The 20,787-nt window shown below is 39.8% G+C and overlaps 1 protein-coding gene across 4 annotated transcripts in view; it reads left to right on the top strand.

The window, feature by feature from the left end:
- robo1 (roundabout, axon guidance receptor, homolog 1 (Drosophila)) overlaps positions 1 to 20,787 on the top strand; it is a 338,077-nt gene that overhangs the window by 272,617 nt on the left and 44,673 nt on the right. For all 4 annotated transcript variants that reach the window (XM_073862979.1, XM_073862980.1, XM_073862981.1 and 1 more), the window contains 6 exons: positions 5,977 to 6,088; positions 7,630 to 7,768; positions 7,944 to 8,071; positions 13,209 to 13,333; positions 13,704 to 13,875; positions 17,059 to 17,264. In XM_073862979.1, coding sequence (XP_073719080.1) covers positions 5,977 to 6,088; positions 7,630 to 7,768; positions 7,944 to 8,071; positions 13,209 to 13,333; positions 13,704 to 13,875; positions 17,059 to 17,264 — 882 coding nt within the window. The remainder of the gene's footprint in view (positions 1 to 5,976; positions 6,089 to 7,629; positions 7,769 to 7,943; positions 8,072 to 13,208; positions 13,334 to 13,703; positions 13,876 to 17,058; positions 17,265 to 20,787) is intronic.

The following is a 20,787-nucleotide window of genomic DNA, read 5'->3' as shown; positions in this document are numbered from 1 at the left end:
GGACCTGAATGCGTGCGTCTTGGACTCTTGCTCGGACCTGAATGCATGCGTCTTGGACTCTTGCTCGGACCTGAATGCGCGTGTCTTGGACTCTTGCTCGGACCTGAATGCGGGCGTCTTGGACTCTTGCTCGGACCTGAATGCATGCGTCTTGGACTCTTGCTCGGACCTGAATGCGCGCGTCTTGTACTCTTGCTCGGACCTGAATGCGCGTGTCTTGGACTCTTGCTCGGACCTGAATGCACGCGTCTTGGACTCTTACTCGGACCTGAATGTGTGCCTCTTGGAATCTTGCTCGGACCTGAATGCGGGCGTCTTGGACTCTGAATGCGCGTGTCTTGAACTCTTGCTCGGACCTGAATGCGCGCGTCTTGGACTCTTGCTCGGACCTGAATGCGCGCGTCTTGGACTCTTGCTCGGACCTGAATGCGGGCGTCTTGGACTCTTGCTCGGACCTGAATGCGCGCATCTTGGACTCTTGCTTGGACCTGAATGCGCGTGTCTTGGACTCTTGCTCGGACCTGAATGCACGCGTATTGGACTCTTGCTCGGACCTGAATGCGCCCGTCTTGGACTCTTGCTCGGACCTGAATGTGCGCGTCTTGGACTCTTGCTCGGACCTGAATGCTTGCGGAATGGACTCATTCTAGCACCTGAAATTGTAATATGCATGACTCTGACATTTCCTTGCACTAGAGAGGTTGTTAGGTGCACAGAGGGTTAAAACCAGCGAGTTTGTTGTTTCCAATCCCTGGCACATAGGAAATTTTAGACTTAATGACGCGGATGGATAAACGGCAGCAGTTTTAAGAAGGTTGCGGTCATGACGGTGTTGCCCTTACTTCATGTATTACTCTCAATTTAAAAAAAAATAAGCCTTACAACTGGTTTTGTGCTCCAGGGTTCCGTATTATGTACTCCAGCTGTTACTGGGGCTGTGCCCTTTAAAAAAGTACAGTGTTGTTATATGTTAATACCTCAAAGATGCATATTAGTGTCTCAAAGGAATGTGTATTACATATGTGTACCTTATGGTATGTATTAGACCGTTTTTAAAGGGTACTGGCCCAGTGACAGCTGTAGTAAATATATTGACCTTTTTTTACAGCATTTTAAGTTTCGATTTGTTGATGACAACATAAAGTAGGTTTTTAAAGTCTAATTCTTAATTTACTGTAGCACCGATGTTGCTGTAGCCACCAGTTGAATTTACATTATGTTTGCAACACGAACATTGGTTCAATGAATTAATATAAATGTACTGTTACTAACAAAAGCCCTGCTGATTTGTGGCTACACACGAATCTGTTTCGCATATAAAAAAAGTTTTGAATAACAATTGCTTCTTCTGCATTTCCGAGCAAATGAAGGCCGATTAGAGCTTCTGCTGATGAGCCTTTAAACTGCGTGGTGGCCGAATCTGTCTGGGAAAATTAATGGAGCCCATTCATCTGATTGGAAGGGCATTCGGGAATGAAACTTTGCCTTCACCGCGTTCACGAGTCGAAAACTCTCTCGGCTGATTTAATGCCGTCTTTAAAGTAGGGCCACCAATTAAGTTCCTCTAATTAAATGTGCAAGAAATGAAGTAACAGAATCAATCAGAGCTCCTTTGTCATTAAAAAGAGTGACTTTGATGTTCGCAGCGACGGTCGTTTTCCATTTGCCTTGTTTGTGTAGAAGAAAGCTAAAGGTGCTTTGGGGACTGTTATTTCTTTTTTATCAAACTGCAGCAGGAGTTTTTGAGAATGCAAATGTAGGTCTCCGTATGGCACGTGCTGGAGTTCAGACAGTGTTTAGCTGCGGTGATGTTGGTATGTGATTGAGATGATAGGGTGAAGATGAATCAAATGAGGGCAAGTGTGTTTTTGTTGGTGACGTGTGTGTGTGGAGCTTATCGCCAGTCTGCAGTCTACTGTTTGGATTGCGACTGTAAACTGTATGATCATTCAAAAACACATTTCCTCCCGAATCTCATCATTTTATTTACATTTGTGTTCTTGTAGTTTAACTGCTAGAGAATTGTGATAGCAGCATCATAAAAGGTCATGGGTTTGATCCCAGAGCATACACATAGCTTGAACGCACTGTAAAATAAAGGCTGCATCCGAAATCGCATACTGAAACAGTAGGTACTATATAGTATGAACGTGGTCATATCAACAAGTTAGTCGTTAACTGGAATGAAGTTAAACAAGCGCAATTTAAACGTTGTTTAATATATGCATTTGAATAAAGCCGCGTTACCGCTTTTGGGCATTTTTTAAAAAAACAATGCCCCTCCATCGTCGTCTTCGTTGGAAAACTCCTGTCCTGGGGGATCATCGGAAAACAAAGTGTCCATCGAATAAACACTTCGTGATCTTACCGAAAGTAGTAGGTCATCCAGGTACTTTTTGCCTACTGTTTTTTGAATACTATGAATTCGGACATACTACTTGTCGCACCTACTGCTTTTCACCTGCTATATAGTATGAAAGGCGGCGGTTTCGAATGCAGCCATAGTCTGTTTTTTATGTGTACACAAACGTACGTGCATGGTTGAAAGCACAACCTTGCAAAATATAGTTTACTTGACTCGTACGTGTACGTGCATTGCGACAAAATGTAATGCATCTCCTGGGCTACATACTACATTCTCATGTAGGCGTACGCACGACAATGTATGCGTACAATGTACGTAGGGTTTCAAAAATCCAGCGTTACAGTACCTGCACACTCATCTGATGACAGCAATTGTGAGCATTGTCCGTGTACCCCCACGTACACGTAAAAACATTACTATACTTCGGCTTTAAGTTTCAATAAATGCTTAGTGATTTCTTGCAAATATGTTCATGAGAATTTGACAGGAGGGAATAAATAAGATTTTTGCATGAGTGTTTTATTTTCATTCATGGAAAAATGGCATTCACATCAACAAACTAAGACTGGGTCAACAACAAATCTGCACAACAGTCTACATAATTTATTTGTTTTGAGTCCATGTTTATCTCTATATTGAAGAGCTCCAACTTCACCATTAATTGCTTTTTAACCGTAATTGCTGCAATCTGCTGAAAAATTAACTTAATCGGTTCAACACGTTTAAGCCGTCGGGCCGCATTGTCTCTCTGCTTTTTATTTACGTTCGTACGCGATTATCGGATCTGCTGAATTGTTATGCACAGCGAGCGCCGCACGGGCACTTCTCTGCCAAACAACACAAGACAAAAGCCATGTGAATAAAGCTCCCATCTCCCAATGCTCAGATTGATTGCGTCCTCAACAGCCCTCCTGTTGTTATGAGGGAAAAGTGAAAGAGAGGGAGGATTCATTGACTACGCATGGACAGCGAAGCGAACCTACCGTGATGGAGCTCCAAATATGTGTCTGTTTGAGTTTTTTGGGCTGTCTGACAGAATAATGAGTTCTGCTGAATGCGTGGAATATCCGACAGATAGTCTCTCTTTTCCAAAACCCAGCGAGCTGCCAACCACTCAAATATTTTTAGGTTTCAGAGGAATGCTTCCAGCAGGAACACCAATCCAAATATTGTCTGGCAAAATTAGGATTCTTTTAAGGATACCAGTGGGGCACCAGTTTTATAAAAATATATTAATTTATCATGAATTGTGTGTAATTAAACCTCAGAAAAATAAGGCTACTAACAAACAGCTCTACATTGTATATTTTACTAAGTTTTGTTTACTTTAAATTTTATGTTTTGCAATGTTTTATGTCATACATTTTCTTTGGGGGGGCATGAAGGGTAAAAGTGGGAGCCACTGTAAACAAGGTGGGAGCAGTATGCTAGCTGGAGCCATTTACTTCCAGTCTTTGTGACAAGCTAGGCTAGCGGTGGGTGCGTCAGACACGGGACGCACATAGATGAAAATGGTACGTATGGACTTGAATAAGCTAAAGTCCCAAAAAGTCGGCAAGCTGCTTTGGATAAAAGTGTCTGCCAGATGCACAAAGGTCAAAGTTGTTGTGTGTTTTATGCATTGTTGTGCTCAATGGAGCATCAAGGTTAGGCTATGACTCTTTGGTTTCAGCATCTCCCACCTTCAGTGTAAAATTATCCTTAATGCACACTCGCATACACACTTTCAGTCTTACATCCGACCTGACCCCGTCTGTCTGTGTGTCTCGTGCCATATCAGCCGTTAAGCTCTGGCTCAAACAAACAGTAACATAATGAGTCTTCAAACCCTCTTCAACATCGTGGGGTGTCTTAAATAAACTTACCCTCCTTCCTTTCTCCCACCTTCTCTTTTGTTTAAAGACTCTTTTCCACCATTAATATTTAGGAGAGGCAAGAGGGCTCAAGAATGCTTTAGAAGATTCTTAAACGTGTTCGGTTAGGAAGTGCTTGGGAATGTCCCACGAGGCAGAGAGCTGATGAATGTTTTGCTTGTTTTTTCTTTCTATTGTTCATTCATTTGTCTTTCTATCTGAATAATAAAGGTGCTACATGATACCACAGAAGTCCCATTTTTTGGCCGAATGGTTATCGGACTATGAAAAGAAGTGAATCTTTGGCTGAATTGGTTCTTTTGGTGGTGAAGATCCCTTTATAGCATCTTTATTTTTAAGAGTCACATATTTCGTTGCCTTCCAGCTGTGATGTCACGGTACAGATATTGGCACATGACCGCATATGCGTAATATCTGTAACTAATTTGTAAATGATGAGATGTCCAGCCAATGTATCTGTTAGTTCCACCTCTCTATTGCTGAAATCGCATTTAAACATTCCACATGTGGACCCACTCTGATCTGACCGCCGGACTCAACACTGACCACAGTGTATGATAATCAATGAGACATGACGTGCGCTGGCTGAAAGTGAAGACACATGTTGACCTGTTTAAGTGCAGTCAGGTAGGGACGCTGCAGGAGAGCTGCCACATTAAGCTTCCCCTCATTGACTCTCACCGTGTGGTCTCCTAATGCAAGGATCAGATTTGTCGAGTGAGCATGATCCCGTCCTCAGGTGAATAAGGACCCCCAGCTGCCCTTACGATTGCCTGAGAACAAAGAAAGGGACCTTTGGTCTGTAATCGAAGCCCTGGGAAAATAGAAGCTGACCTGTATAGCCAATGCACTCATTCACATACATACATATATTTGTTTGGGGATACACATGCACATGCACTATAGTACGGTCAGATGAAAGCAAAATTGAACTTTTTGGCGGTCATTCTACACACCATGTTTTGAGAAGAAATGGCACTGCGCACCACCCCAAGAACACCATACCAACAGTTACGTTTGGGGGTGGAAGCATCATGGATTTGGGCTGCCTTTCAACAAGGGGCACTGCCAGACTTCATATTATTGAAGGCAGAATGAATGGAGAAATGTACCGGGACATTCTGGATAAAAATCTGCTGCCATCTACAACAAAGCTGAAACTGAAAAGAGGGGGGACATTTCAGCAAGACAATGATCCCAAACAGAAGGCCAAGAAAACAGTGAAGCGGTTTCAAAGAAAGAAAATCAAGTTGCTTGAATGGCCCGGTGAGAGAACTCAAGATCAAAGTTCATAAAAAAGGCCCAAGGAACCTTCAAGATTTAAAGACCATTTGTGTGGAAGAATGGGCCAGAATCACTCCTGAGCAATGCAGTCAATTGGTCTCTTCATATAAGGGGTCTTGAAGCTGTAATCACCAACAAAGGCTTGTCTACAAAGTTTTAAATAAAGTGTGTTCAATACTTATTCCCTGTGTCATCTCACTTTATTTATTATGACTCAACTTGTATACTTAAATGTTCTGATTTCTTTGTATGAATTTATTATTTGGCTTGATGGCTAGATATATATTAGGGTTGTCATAAAGATCCTTTTATACATACAATATATATATATATATATATATATATATATATATATATATATATATATATATATATATATATAATATGTGTATAAAAGGAATATTATGTATTGCTTGTTCATTTCTCCTTTTTTCTTTCCTACAGATACGAGGAGGAAAACTGATGATCACCAACACCAGGAAGACGGATGCTGGAAAGTACGTATGCGTGGGAACCAATATGATGGGAGAGCGAGAGAGCGAAATCGCAGAGCTGACTGTTCTCGGTACGTATCGACCAAGCCTTCAATTTCACGGATGTTTCAAATTCAGTTTAATACATCGTTTTCGGCACATCTGACAACCGATTCGCGAATCCTCCGGCACACGATTACCTTTCTTCCAGACACATATGTATATATAATCAGGTTCCCATGCAAACCTCCTGTGCATTTCATTGTGAAAGCCCGTGCAGATGGATTCACTTAAACGCACATCGTATGAAGTGTTTGTTTATGGGCAAAAGCAGGAGAGGGTCCAGATGTTTGGAGTTTGTGTGCATAGCTGTTGGAAGACTCGAGCGTGTCATTGACCCTGTTTAGGGGACATCTCATGATACAAATACCATCTCATACACCCTAGATAGTGTAAACATTACCTTTCATTCATGTACACACACATAGGCAAAGTGCATTTGTCTATCGATGTGCACAACGTTGGTATATACAAAGAAACTGCTGACCTTTGACTTTGGTTCACTTAGCCGTGCAGTACAGCCATCTTAAAGAGCAACTATGGTCCGATTCACGGTTTTACATTTCCTTTGGTGTGTAAGTGTGTGTTAATACATGTTACCGATATGCAAAAGGTAAAAACCTTAAAGTAAACGATGACGCAAGTTATCGTCTCCAACGTAAATCTCTTTTCTTGGACTACAACAAACACACACACGAATTGTAGGCAACAGTTTACTTCCTGGGATTGGTGATGTAGACAAGACCAACATTATCATAATTCCTCCCGCTTTGGACTCACAGTCTGTAAGTTAACTGCTGTCAGCATTGCATTATGACCGAATCTTTCAAACATGGTAAGGAGCGTCACATTTCCTGCTGACGGCAGAGGTATTCAGGCCAATAACAATGTACAGATTAGCTGGCCAATCAGAGACACAGCGCTTTTCAAATCGATACGTTTTGGACAAAAAAATGCGTTTGAGGAAAGCAGTATATCTGGAGCTACAAAAATGTACGGTATGTGGGAAATAATGTGTTTTTTGAACCATAAACCACGCAAACACCTTTGTTGTTTTTAGCAATGAAATAAGTGCACTTTAAATGATTACTTGGATCATCTTTTAAAATGACATAAAATGGTTTTACAACAGATACTTGCTTTGCTCGCAGCTCACCCTATAAATGCCACAGTTATATAAACAAAAACATGTAGTAAACACAACCTAGATTAAAAAATCAATAGCAACTTTGCAAGCGATCAATACACGTGAATTAACCTCATTGTGTTTTCAAAGGGCCTGTAGTGATGTTTCCTCCTATCAGTGGGTTATGTAATAATCTTAAAAGATTTGCTGTATGCTTGTATAATCCCAAGAAAATCTTGTTTTAGGATTATCTGCATGCACTTTTAGTCAAAAACAACAATGTCGAAGGTTAAGCTAACAGAAGAGATGAACAGTCGATTATTTGTTATTTGAAGGAAATACATTGAATGTTACGAAAGAATGTGAATGCTGGCATTTCATATCTAGCCAATCATAGAAAAGACATAAAAAATGAAATACGTAAGATTTCTGTGTTTGTGTGTACAGAGAGGCCAAGTTTTTTGCGAAAGCCGAGCAGTCAGTCGGTTTTGGTGGACCAGAGCGTCGAGTTCAGGTGTGAAGCTCAAGGTGATCCGGTGCCCACCATCCGCTGGAGGAAAGAAGACGGAGAACTTCCTAAAGGACGGTATGTTAATTTTTGTTGTTTGTTTATTCAATATATAATCTAGTTTGATTATATGAGTTGGAAAGATGCATGTGCCAAGGCAGTCTATTAATATGTTAAGATCTTGAACAAGTAAGAGACTGTGAAGTGTTTTGTTTTGTATTTTAATTGAGTGTTTGTCTCGTCGTCATCTCAGACATGAGATCTGGGAGGACCACACTCTCAAACTGAAGAGGTTGACCTCGGGAGACGCCGGTACTTATACCTGTCAGGCGGAGAACATGATGGGAAAGACGGAGGCCAGCGCCTCGCTCACCATCCACGGTACGACCGCTACACTCTCACTTATCACGCCTACATGCACTTATCTTTAATTTTAAGTTAGATGGGCGAAAAAAAGAAGTTTTGGTGGTTTGACAGTTTGTCAGGTTGTGTCGTCTAACTGAGCGTTTCTTTACCGTTTTCCGCAGCTAAAGCAAATAAACACAACATTCCTGTAAAGCATTTACATAAAAACATTTTCATATCCTCTGAGCAATTTTCCAGCATTTATGGAGTTCCAGAAATGAACTATTTTATGTTTATTATACATATACATATACCTCTTTTACTTTTGCAGTATATCCAGGTCATTTTTTTCCTTTTTTTAAATTTTGTTTTCTTTTCACTTTAAGCCCTTGTGTGTGTTTCACACTTATTGAGTCTAACGTCTTTAGAGAACAATGTCCACTTTGTGTCCTTTACACCCCTGAGCTGTTTCTCTTTCCCCTTATGGCTCTGCTTATTGCTTTTACTGCTTTTTACTGCGTACGCATATTACTGAAACACTGTTTAACATGTATGTTTGGCAGGCCCGTGACATTAGAACCAGACTTATAAACACGCCTGCTTTAATAATTCATCCATTCAGCTCAACTCAATGTGCCACTGGCACAGATCGGCTTTTTAAATGCCAAAGTTGCAAAACATTCTTGAAACATTTTATCCCTAAAATTTGAAAACAACGAGGCATGCATCTAGTAAAGAAAGCATTTTATGAGCACATCACAACCATTTATAGCATATTTGGAGCATTTTGGGGGCATTTAACCCCTTAAACACTCTGCAGCCCGCCGGCAGGTCCAAAACGGCATCTTTAAATTTATTTTATATATATATATATATATATATATATATATATATATATATATATATATATATATAGTTGTGAAGCCCAAATAATAAAAAATATTTTTTATTTAATCAAATTACTCAAATTCTGAAATGCCCAATTCTGCAAATTATGCTGCAATGCATAAGTAGCAGTTAACAGTACATTTACATTTATGCATTTGGATGCTTTTATCCAAAATGCTATTTTCTATCAGTATGTTCGCTTGGATTGAACCGAATGCAATGCTCGAGCTACAGGAACGATTTGTGAACCGAAACTTTGTCCAGGTAGACAGCTTGCTAGTTTTCGAGGCGCAGCCGTGCACGCGCATGCACGTGTGTTCTCACAAGTCATTTAGTAAGAGTCAGATCTCTCTTAAAAGGCCATGAAAAGATAACGCTGGGTACAAACGAAGCCTCTCTCAGCTGGCGATTTAGTCATTAGTATTGATGTATCAGAGGAAAGTGCTAGAATGCCATGCCAGTCCCAGGAGTAGCTGTGCTAATGGCCCATGGAAACTGAGCAGAGTGGGAGCGGCAACCGTTGCCAAGAGAGAAAACAAGCCGTCTCAGATGGGCCGACCGTGCTCTCCTTACCCAGCTGTTCCCTAGCCTCTCTCTATTTGTGTTGCTCTGTTCATTTAAAAATAACATTTAATCAAAACTGACCTATTTACTTTTTCAATAAAAAAAAGTTTCTGGTACTGTTTTGCATAATTCCCCATTGCACATTATTGCATTGAACTGCAAAAAATGACTTACTTATTGAGTATTTTTGTCTTGTTTTCTGTACAAATGTCTAAAGGTTGTTATATTAAGATGTATTTTCTTGATGAGCAAAATTACCTTAGAAAATAAGTTTAGGTCTAATGCTGTGTTCACACCAAACGCGAATAGAGCGTCTGGCGCAAATTATTTCAATTCTCGTGGCACGATTGAGGCGTTTAGCACAGCGCGGTAGACGCGAATCCGGCTCATTTACTCGTCTAGTTTGCGACGAGTGAATGAGCCGGATTCGCGTCTACCGAATTGAGAGTTGACAAGAGTTGAAAAATCTGAACATTGGCAGAAAATCGAGCTGTGTAAACCAATAAGGAGCTTGCTCTAGTATTGACGTGATTACAGGAAGCGAGCGGAGTCGCAGAAGCCCCTTCCATGACGCGAATTTCCGCTCGTCAAGAAAATACATCTTAATATAGTTATTTTTAGATATTTGTACTGAAAACAAGACAAAAATACTAAGAAAGTCATTTTAGGATCAAGCAAATATATATATATTTTAAAACAAGCATATATATATATATATATATATATTTATAAAAATATATTTTAAAACAAGCAAATATATAGCACCATTGACTTTTATAATAGGAAAAATAAAAGTCAGTGGGGTTCAAAAACATGTTGGTCACAAAATACCTTCCTTTATCTTCAGCAGAATAAAGTAATTCTTACAGGTTTGTGTCAACATGAGGGTAAATGATGACAGAATTTTCATTTTTGAGGTTAAGTAGCCCTTCAACATCCCAAAAATATAAAATTATAGCTATTAAAAGACTAGCTTACCCAAATATGAAGATTATGTTATGTTATGTTGTATGACGTTGTTTAAAAGAACCAATGAGATGCACCGTTATTGTTGTGCCGCCATATTTGAACTTGCCACGCTGATCTCAACATTGGCGTAAATATATGTCATATCGATCGCTGTATAGGGTCAAAATATTAATCGTTATATAAAACAAAAACTTAGCGTTTCGCTTCAGAAGATATTTATTAACCCACTGGAGTTAGATGGATCACTTTAATAATGGATGTATGTAAGTTTTGGAGCTTCACTATTTTGAGGCCCATATAAGACACATTTGATCTAAAATTATTTGTTTGTGCTTAACTGAAAAACCAAGTCATACACATCTGGGATGGCATGCGGGTGACAAAAATATTAAAGTCACAATGACATTAAAATTAAAAACTTGTAATATTGCGTTTTTTTTTTCAAATGATGATATATAAAAAAATAATGTGCCCTCATAATCTTTAATCAAAAATGCAAATCTGTCCCTCCTCGAAACGATCTCTCCTTACTTCCAGTCACGAGGAATGGTGGGAGGGCGGGGTCCAGGAAAACATTAAAGCGATTAGCAATTAGCAACTTGACGCTACTTCCAACGATTAAATAAATTCTCAATGGATAAATTCTAGTCCAGCCCTACCTTTTTTATCATTTCAGAAGCAGTTTATCTCGGATATACAAAAATAAGACAATCGTTACTTCCGTTTCATTTTAACCTTAACCCCTTCAGACCCTGCATCCACTGGAATGACATCTCATGTTTTGTGGTTCAAACAAATAAAAATGCTGTCAACCATTCAAAATAAACAGGTCTGAAGGGGTTAAAGAATCTTCATAATTGGGGCAACTATTCCTTTAAATGCCTCTGGAAGTTAGTTTAAAAACTAAAGGGGGCGAAATTGACCCAGTGTGGCTTTAAAAAGGCCAGACCTCATAAAATAAAACCTTCATTCATACACCGTATTCACAACTGAAGACTAATAGGATTGTTTCTTTGTGCTGTTTGTGTAAGCGCCATGTATGTCAGCCTACATGATATATTCACAATCTGTGTGTTTGGCTACACTTTGTGCTCGCTTTTTGTTATTCCCATACATTCATCACTGCACTGATTTTGTTTTCTATGCGTATAGTGTTGTGTGTGCTTTATTTCCTCATCTTGTGTTTTATCATACTTCTGTTTTCTGTTCCTTTTTCAGTTGTGTCTGGTAAGTTGCAAATGTCACCCGTCACCATTTTCGCTGCTTTGACAGCAACAGGAAGTTGTCAGAAGCACCATTCATCCACCTTCCATCCTTCCACCAATCAGCATGCTTGTCTGGGCTGTCACTGGCGACATTGACAGCACAGCAGGCACGGGTAAAACACTCGCTCGCTCTGAGCGTACAAGGTAACGTCAAGGAAAACGCCTGGGTTTATTGCTTTGTGCCTCCCTCTCACTTTAACCCATTATATCAATATATGATTTGACATGTTAAAGATTGGTTTAGTTTTACATTGTGGTGGTGTCACAAATTATCAACATACTCATTCCTTATCACAAGCTAAGATGGCAACGGGTTTTTACGGTTGTCGAAGTCGGAAATCTGATCCCCAACTGTGCACCGAACCCAAGATGCGGTTGATCATTAAGATTCATGAAAAACAGCTACCTACATGACGTGGACGCCATTAAAGTGTGTCTGTGCGGGACAGATGGCCCAAATTTATCCCCCATCTCCATGTAAATTTTATTGCTGTGTGCCCTTGCCCATGCAAATTAAGTGAATCGGGGGGGTCGTGGCGTTTTTATTTTTAATTTTATTTTGTGTACATCTGTTTTTGGATTCCGCCATACCGACACATCTCTCTCCTTTCATGAAATACGAGTATGGCTTTAGCTTTTATTTCCTGCTGTTATGAAGGCCTGCGATGTCGACTGCATCAAATGTAGCTTGAAATAAAATTTATAGATCATTCACTGATTTAAAAGAAATGTTCAGAGTTCAGTACAATTAAAGTTTTGTTTAGATCTGCCGTAACCGAGTTAATCGACTGGATTTATGGCATTACTTTCAGAACCATGTGTATTTTAATGTACTACATACTCGGGTACATAACATTTACATTTATGCATTTGGCAGATGCTTTTATACAAAACGATTTATAGAATCAAACCCAATTCCTTTGACTCTCTAATGCCAACTTAAACTATTGAAGTCTATATTTTAATGTGCATTACTATATATTCCATTATTGGTTTTAAACCTGGAACTTTCCTTTAAAGGTGCATTGTGTAATTTTTAGAAGGATCTCTTGACAGAAATGCAAAATAATATACAATACTATATTATCAGGGGTGTATAAAGACCTTTTATAATGATCTGTTATTTTTTTATTACCTTAGAATGAGACGTTGTTATCTCCATACCGAGGGTCCCCTTACATGGAAGTCGCCATTTTGTGCCACCATGTTTCTACAGAAGCCCTTAACGGACAAACTTTTTTTACTAAGTTGTCTCCGAAAATGACATGTTTGTCCGGTGTTGGCTACCGTAGCTTCTCTATGCGTTTCAAAAGCGAGGGGTGAGCAGTAAACCGAGCCATTGGTTGTAATTCGCAACCTCACCACTAAATCCCCCTAAAATATACACACTGCGCCTTTAAAATGTTTAAAATGTGTCAGGGTTAGGAGGTATATCACACAACATATATAAAGGATATAGTTGATTAATCCATCTCATATTTCTGCAGGTCCTCCGGTGTTTGTGGTCCAACCCAGGAATCAGGTGGTCGGGATGGGGCGCACGGTGACCTTTCAGTGTGAAGCTACAGGAAGTCCTCAGCCTGCTATCTTCTGGCAGAAGGAAGGCAGTCAGGTGAGAACATCTGTTTTCTCTTGTCTTTTATTTATATGAGCATATTTTACAGGTTTAAAGTCAGTTAAATTTATGAAGCTGGTAGATTTATGAGACCATCTGCATATTTATACACACCCTAAAACAATGTCAATCATCACACGGTCTGTACCGTGCTGGAGGATTCGGGCAATTGTGGGTAAAAAAAATGAAGAATAAACTCTGGACAAGATGTTTATTTTTACTAGAGTTGGTGGCTTTCGCACTCTTGGGAAAATTAGTATTTTTTTTCTTTCTTTTTAGACCGCATAGACATAATAAACACATGCGCACATGCATTTAGTCTTTGAATATTCCACCTCCACTCACCCCTCACTTTTTTCTTCTCCAGAACCTCTTGTTCTCCTCTCAGCCTCCTCCTCCCTCCAGTCGGTTCTCCGTCTCTCAGACGGGCGACCTGACCATCACCGCGGTGGAGCGTTCGGATGGAGGTTATTACAGCTGTCAGGCCCTGAACATCGCCGGCAGTGTGATCACCAAAGCCCTGTTGGAGGTCACAGATGGTGAGATGTTTCCACTCTACTCATAAGAAACTTCAGTGGGCTGGATGATGAGATTCAAGTAGTTCAAGGTCGAGGGCTTGTGTACGTCCAAGCAAAAAAAACAGAATGCAATGAATTTTAAATGTGTTGTGTGAACAACAATGAAAGCGAATGTAATTATTTGCGCTAGTGGATTACATACAAAGTCTATGCAAAGGCGTGAATAGAAGCAGGCAACACAGATGATGGAAGTTGGGCAATGCAATTTGATATTCGTCCAAATCATTCACACAAATGTAATAATTTTTATTTAAGTGTGAAATTTACCTGATGTGTTGTCACACAACCCAATCAGCAAAAGCGTATCGGCTTCTCTGGTTTGACGTGTTGTATTAGAAAATGGAGGAGAGCATAATTGTGCATGCGCAATGTTTTTATTCGAGTGATGCGAAAAATAAGTAATCCAAAAAGTAATCTAGAGCAAGTAACATGATGCATATACAGTATTTGCTTTGCTTAAGTATAGTCTTGTTTTTACGCATACGCGAGGGTTCGCGTATGGTGCGTGGGATGCAAATTACGTCATCAGAATTGTACACGTGTACATAAAGCTAGAAGTATAGTCTCGATTTTACACCTACACGAGGGTCCACGTATGGTGCGTGTGATGCAAATTGTGTCATCAGAATTGTACGTGCACACATGAAGCTAAAAGTGTAGTCTCCAATTTACGCATATGCGTAAGTCCACGTATGGTGCGTGTAATGTAAATTCCGTCATCAGAATTGTATAGTCTCGATTTTATGCCTACACAACGGTCCACGTATAGTGCATGTGATGCAAATTGCGTCATCAGAATCGTACACACGCACATAAAGCTAGAAGTATACTGTCGATTTTACGCATACGCATGGGTCCACGTGTAGTGCGTGTGATGCAAATTACGCCATCAGAATTGTACACACGCACATAAAGCTAGAAGTTTACTGTCGATTTTACGCATACGCAAGGGTCCACGTATAGTGCGTGTGATGCAAATTACGCCATCAGAATTGTACGCGCGCACTTAAAGCTAGAAGTATAGTCTCAATTTTACGCCTACACGAGGGTCCACGTATTGTGCATGTGATGCAAATTGCGTCATTAGAATTGTACGCGCGCACATAAAGCTAGAAGTATAGTGTCGATTTTACGCCTACGCGAGGGTCCACGTATTGTGCATGTGATGCAAATTGCATCATAAGAATTGTACGCGCGCACCTAAAGCTAGAAGTATAGTGTCGATTTTATGCCACACGAGGGTCCACGTATTGTGCATGTGATGCAAATTGCGTCATCAGAATTGTACTTGCGCACTTAAAGCTAGAAGTATAGTCTCGATTTTACGCCTACACAAGGGTCCACGTATTGTGCATGTGATGCAAATTGTGTCATCAGAATTGTACGTGCACACATAAAGCTAAAAGTGCACACATAAAGCTAAAAGTGTAGTCTCGAATTTGCGCATACGCAAGGGTCCACGTATGGTGCGTGTTATGCATATTTCGTCATCAGAATTGTACACGCCTAAAGCTCTTTTTTTCCTAGGGGGTTTTTCAACCCGGGGAGGCAGCCTTCTTGGGCTTAACTTAGCACTCTCTTTTATACGTTACATTAGTAATACGCTCGCTTATAATGTTGATATGCTATCGTGTATTATGTTGTGCTATCTGTCGATTTTCTGTGCTTTTCACTGCTTCTATTATGTAAAGCTGCTTTGAAACAATTACCAATTGTGAAAAGCGCTACAGTAAATAAATAAAATTGAATTGAATTGAATAAAGCTAGAAGTATAGTTTTAATTTTATGCATACACAAGGGTCCACGTATGGTGCGTGTAATGCAAATTGCGTCATCAGAATTGTACGCGCGCACAGCTGGATTTTTGTAACCATACATATTTTGTACGCATAGGTCCTGCATGCGAATGTAGTATGTTGCCCAGGAGATGGATTGCATTTACAATGCGCATGCATCCAAAAAATTGCATCTGTGTACACGTACGAGTCAAATAAACAATACTTTGCAACGCCGTGCGTTCGAAAATGCACATACGTTCGCGTACATGTAAAGAACAGAATATGTTTCGGGTTTAACACTAGTGTCGCATCAAAGTAGTCTTTAGCGTACAATAATGATGACAGAGGTAGAGATCTGAGAGTGATGACCTGTGAGTGTTTGTCCGTACAGAAAAAGAAAAGATAAAAATAAATACAGTGTAGAGAATAATAAGTAACCGCAGCCACACGTCATAATTATGGGTCACCGGCGCAGTGATTCAGTAATTACAACAACATCAACATGGTCCACGTGCACGCAGTCAACTGATACATAATTCATCCTATTGATGGTTCTTACAAATGTTGCAGGGCTTCACATATCTGCAGTAGTGGTTGTCATGCAAATTGCAGTCGTGTTAATGGGAATAATGTGCATAGCTGCGCTGAATGCAATCAAAAGCTAACGTTTACCGCAGTCGGACCATCACAGTGTCTTTCAGACAGAAGAGGACACAGCGGGGGTGATTTTAATGGGTGAGGGGTATTTCAGTCGTAGGGCTGTTGAAATGGTGCTGGTATTAATTGTTGGTCCGTACTTTGGCTTCATTCTGTGAATGCTGTTGACTGATTTAAAAATTGCTTCCAGTTGAAAAAACTGGATTGCTTTTTTCTTTGTTTCATGCTCGTTCGTGATACAAGTACTCAGCACGTTCCCTGCCAGAAATTCCACTCTCGCATTTACTTTTTCCTTGGTTACATTTATTTTTATTTTCTTGGTTGTCTTGTACCTCTTGCTGTACAAGCATTTGCTTCTGGGCGACTCTTAAGATGTCTGAAAGGATCTATTTCGGATTTTGGTTTGGAGTAAAGTCATGTTTTTATTATAGTTATTATAATGATATTAGTCGCTCAGGATTTAAGACTTGCTCTTGTGCATCCTAAAATGAGACCAGTTTGCCTTTCTCTTTTACTGTCTCTCTCTCACACTCTTTCCATATTGCCAAATCTGAGAATATAAATAAAAACGCTTCATATTGAGCAAATATTTGTTAAAATAAAAATAAAAATACTATAAGAAATAGAGTACATTCACTAAGACAAAAATGAAAATCCTTTATTGTGTTGCATAAAAAAGGTTTCTAATGGTCGCTGTCTTTCTCTGCAGTAATATCAGATAGACCTCCACCCATCGTTCGCCAAGGCCCCACCAACCAGACAGTGTCTGTGGATGGGACGGTGATCCTGGGATGCCAAGCCACAGGTACCCCGATTCCCACTATCCTGTGGAGGAAGGATGGGGTCCTGGTGTCCACCCATGACTCTCGACTCAAGCAGCTGGACACGGGAGCGCTGCAGATCCGTTACGCTAAGGTACGGTGTGTCAACTTTTTGACATCTACATCAAAGCCCGAATCATTTATCATGCAACTAAACGTACAGTAGCATGGGACGTGACTCTAGTTCATGGGAACGGTTTTCCTTCTTGGATTTATAGCTTACTCTGAACCCCATGATGTAGGGGGGATGAGGTTTGAGCATGTGTTGTGCGCAGTGCACAAAACCAGCAAGGACTTGTTCTCGTAAAACACAGTTTTCCTTTTCCAGTTCGGATTTTTATAGAATTTTCCATTCCGAATGCACCGCACAAAACATTTATTTAGGTGGGAATTGAGGGCAGTTGAGCTGCTGATCTCAAACCCAGCGTCTCTGTTCTGTTATTTTTATTAATATTTTATTCAAAGAGAGAAAGGGGCTTTTTTGTATGCGGTTAGATGCTGCTGGGTACGGCTGTTTCTGAAGTTTATAGATAGAAGCAGTGCAACGTGTTTTCGAGCCTTGAGCTTTAGCATTTCGCACATCTAAGATGGTACTGCAGATTTTTACAGACGGCATTGAAAATCACAGCTCGCCCTCAAAATATTGTTTTAAATAGTTTCCTTCAAACTTGCAAATATTAGCAGCGAGTTTGTCGCAGTTTGCTTTACACAGAGTTTTATACTGGTGCATCTAGACACAAAGCTAACGTGTTTGCATTTTTATAGTGAATTGTATTAGCCTACATGTTTTGTACAAATAAAATACACATAATTGAAGCAACTTATAAATGTGAAAAGACGTGAATAAACGTGAATGCACACACGTATATAAACATTATCGGTAACACTTTCCAATAAGGTTGCATTTGTTAACGTAAGTTATTGCATTAGCTAACAAACTAACATCAAGCAATTCATTTTTTACAGCATTTTTCTTTGTTCATGTTAGTTAATCCCAATAAAGTTGTTCATGTTAGTTCATAGTGCGTTAACTAATGTTAAAGTCATAATGAAATTGAAATAAAAATTGTAATTTTTGGAATATTGTTGTATCTTTTACTCATCTGTGAGCTTCTTTGTTTAAAAAAAAAATAATGTGCCCTCATAACTAATCAAAAACGCAAATGGTAATATGGTATGGCAGGTGGTAAAAGATTGCAGGAAATAGCAACATGACTATATCACCTGGATATACGTCACCACGGGGAAAATAAGACAATTGCTACTTCCTTGTTTATGGCGACTTTAATGGTGCGTTCACACCAGACGCAAATAAAACGTTAAGCACGAGTGATTCAGATGTTAATTCAATGCAAAGACGCAATAGACATCATGCGGCACGTGTTGAAAAATTTTAACTTTGGCAGATATTTGCGCAGCGTATAACCAGGAGTTTGCTCTAGGAGTGATGTGTTTTCGGCATAGTAGGTGAAGGCAGAAATACGAAACAACAATGGAGGACAAAATCCTCGTTGTTGTATGTGTACACCCGTAGCTGTACAACACATCTTCATACTTTTAAAGAAACAGGAATAAAAAGGATCTAGTTTGGAAGAAAGTGAGTGAGGAGGTCGTCGGGCAATCTGGTATGTTGTAAAAAAAAACACTCTTTACTCAATTTGAGCTATAAATATACATATTGAGACTATAAGCTAGCTAACGCCATCAAATTGAGTGTATTTGCATCAGAATTTCATGAGTGAATGACGCGAGTTAACTCAAAATGTTTATGCATTTAACTACACATGAATAGCGTGATTTATTCGCTTCATTCGCGCCTGGTGTGAACGCACAGTATGCGCTATTCGCGGTAGTTGGACGCTTGAACATTTGAGTTCACTCGCTTAATCCATGCGTGAAAGCCGCGCGTGAAATTCTAGTCATTCAAGAAATTCACGCGGAAATTCGCGTCATAGGAGGGGCTTCTGCGACTCCACTGAGACTCCGCCACTCCTTCGCATCTTTGCATTGACTTAACATGTAAATCATCCGTGCTTGCTGCATTTACCGTGGCTGGTGTGAACGCACAGTAACACGTAACTTTAACAAGTTTTGATTTCAATGTATTCGTAAATGTTAAAATAAACATAGACTAAGAATAATAAATGCTCTAAAAGTATCGTTCATTGTTAGTTTATGTTAACTTAGACAGTTAAAGGGACACTCCACTTTTTTTTGAAAATGCGTAATATAATTGATCCTGCTGCAGGATCAATAATACACAATGTAACTACAGAAGAGTCAAGTTTTAAATAGGACAAATATCGAAACTCTTTTTTTGAGCGCGATGCTAATGGTCTAATCAGATTCAATGGATTATGCTAAGCTACGCTAAAAGTGCTACCACCAGCGCCGGAGATCAGCTAAATGGATTCCAAAATGGTAAAAAATCAAATGTTTAACTCTAGGGCAGCTGGAAAATGAGCCTTTAACAACTTTATTAAAAGTGTTACTTTAATATCAGATAGATTGAATAAATCAAGACAATATTTTGATCAATACAGTATATAAGACATCTAATTCACGAAAACCAAACCCACAATTGTTGTATAGATAGTGTTGATAGTACACCTTTGTTATCTCTGTGTGTCCACGCTTTTGTGCACATGTAAGTGTGTTGTGTGTGTGTGTAGTACAGCATTGTACAGGCTTTCCTTTCATCCCTCTCAGCACCACAAACATCATCACACAAACCCGGACAACCGGGCAGTGTTCAGAGAGAGCTGTCAGTCATCCTGATGTGAGAACACACACCCCTGCTCCCCCCACACCCTCCGAGCGAGTTTGGGGGGGTGTCAGATGAGTGTGTTTCCCGTCACAGCACACACACACACGTTACCCCGTCGTAGGGGTCAAAGGTCCTGCGGTGCGGGCTGTCAGAATAAGCCTTTAATTAACGTGGATGTCTCACTTGAGAACATGTAGCTATTCGAAAGAAGAATAGAAAAGAGATAAAGCAGAATGGGACGATGCGTCTCTATCTGTTGCGCTTCGGGCGGTCCGCATTAATGAACTTGTCATTAGAGGAACACGCACGCAGTGGTAGCTTAAGATAGAGCGTCTATTTCTGACAGCTTTCGTACCGCCCGCCAACACTGACTGACGGATCGTCCAGAGTCAACGTTTCCCTTTGCTTCGTTCATTATTTGCATGCTGTCCACAGCTACGATACGATACGTTCATTGTCTGATTACATTTATTGTTATTGTGGTATTTTTTAAACGTATTAAGCTGATAAAATCTTTAGTTAACTTCAATACGCACATGCATGTCGCAAATGGTTTTGTGAAATTGCATATTGTGCTACTTTAAAGGTCAAGTATGTTTTTCTTTCAGTATTAAAAATTGTTTTCTTATCTCAGCTTAACATGAAAAAAACACTATAGATAAGCCATTATTGGGTTTATTTACCTAAAAACTGAACACTTGGGCTCTGTGGTATGGCAACAAACTGTATTGTAACACCCAGAGCGTTTAATTTGACAAATTGTTATATAGTAAGCGTCAGTTCAGAGCTGAACATTGGAGAATGGTTATTAATAAACATGTAGACACGCACAGATTTGCATTTATAAAGG

This window comes from Misgurnus anguillicaudatus, chromosome 24, assembly GCF_027580225.2.
Source record: "Misgurnus anguillicaudatus chromosome 24, ASM2758022v2, whole genome shotgun sequence".
NCBI lineage: Eukaryota > Metazoa > Chordata > Actinopteri > Cypriniformes > Cobitidae > Misgurnus > Misgurnus anguillicaudatus.
Note: the sequence above shows the minus strand (reverse complement) of the source record. Positions and strands in the feature narration are given on the sequence as shown.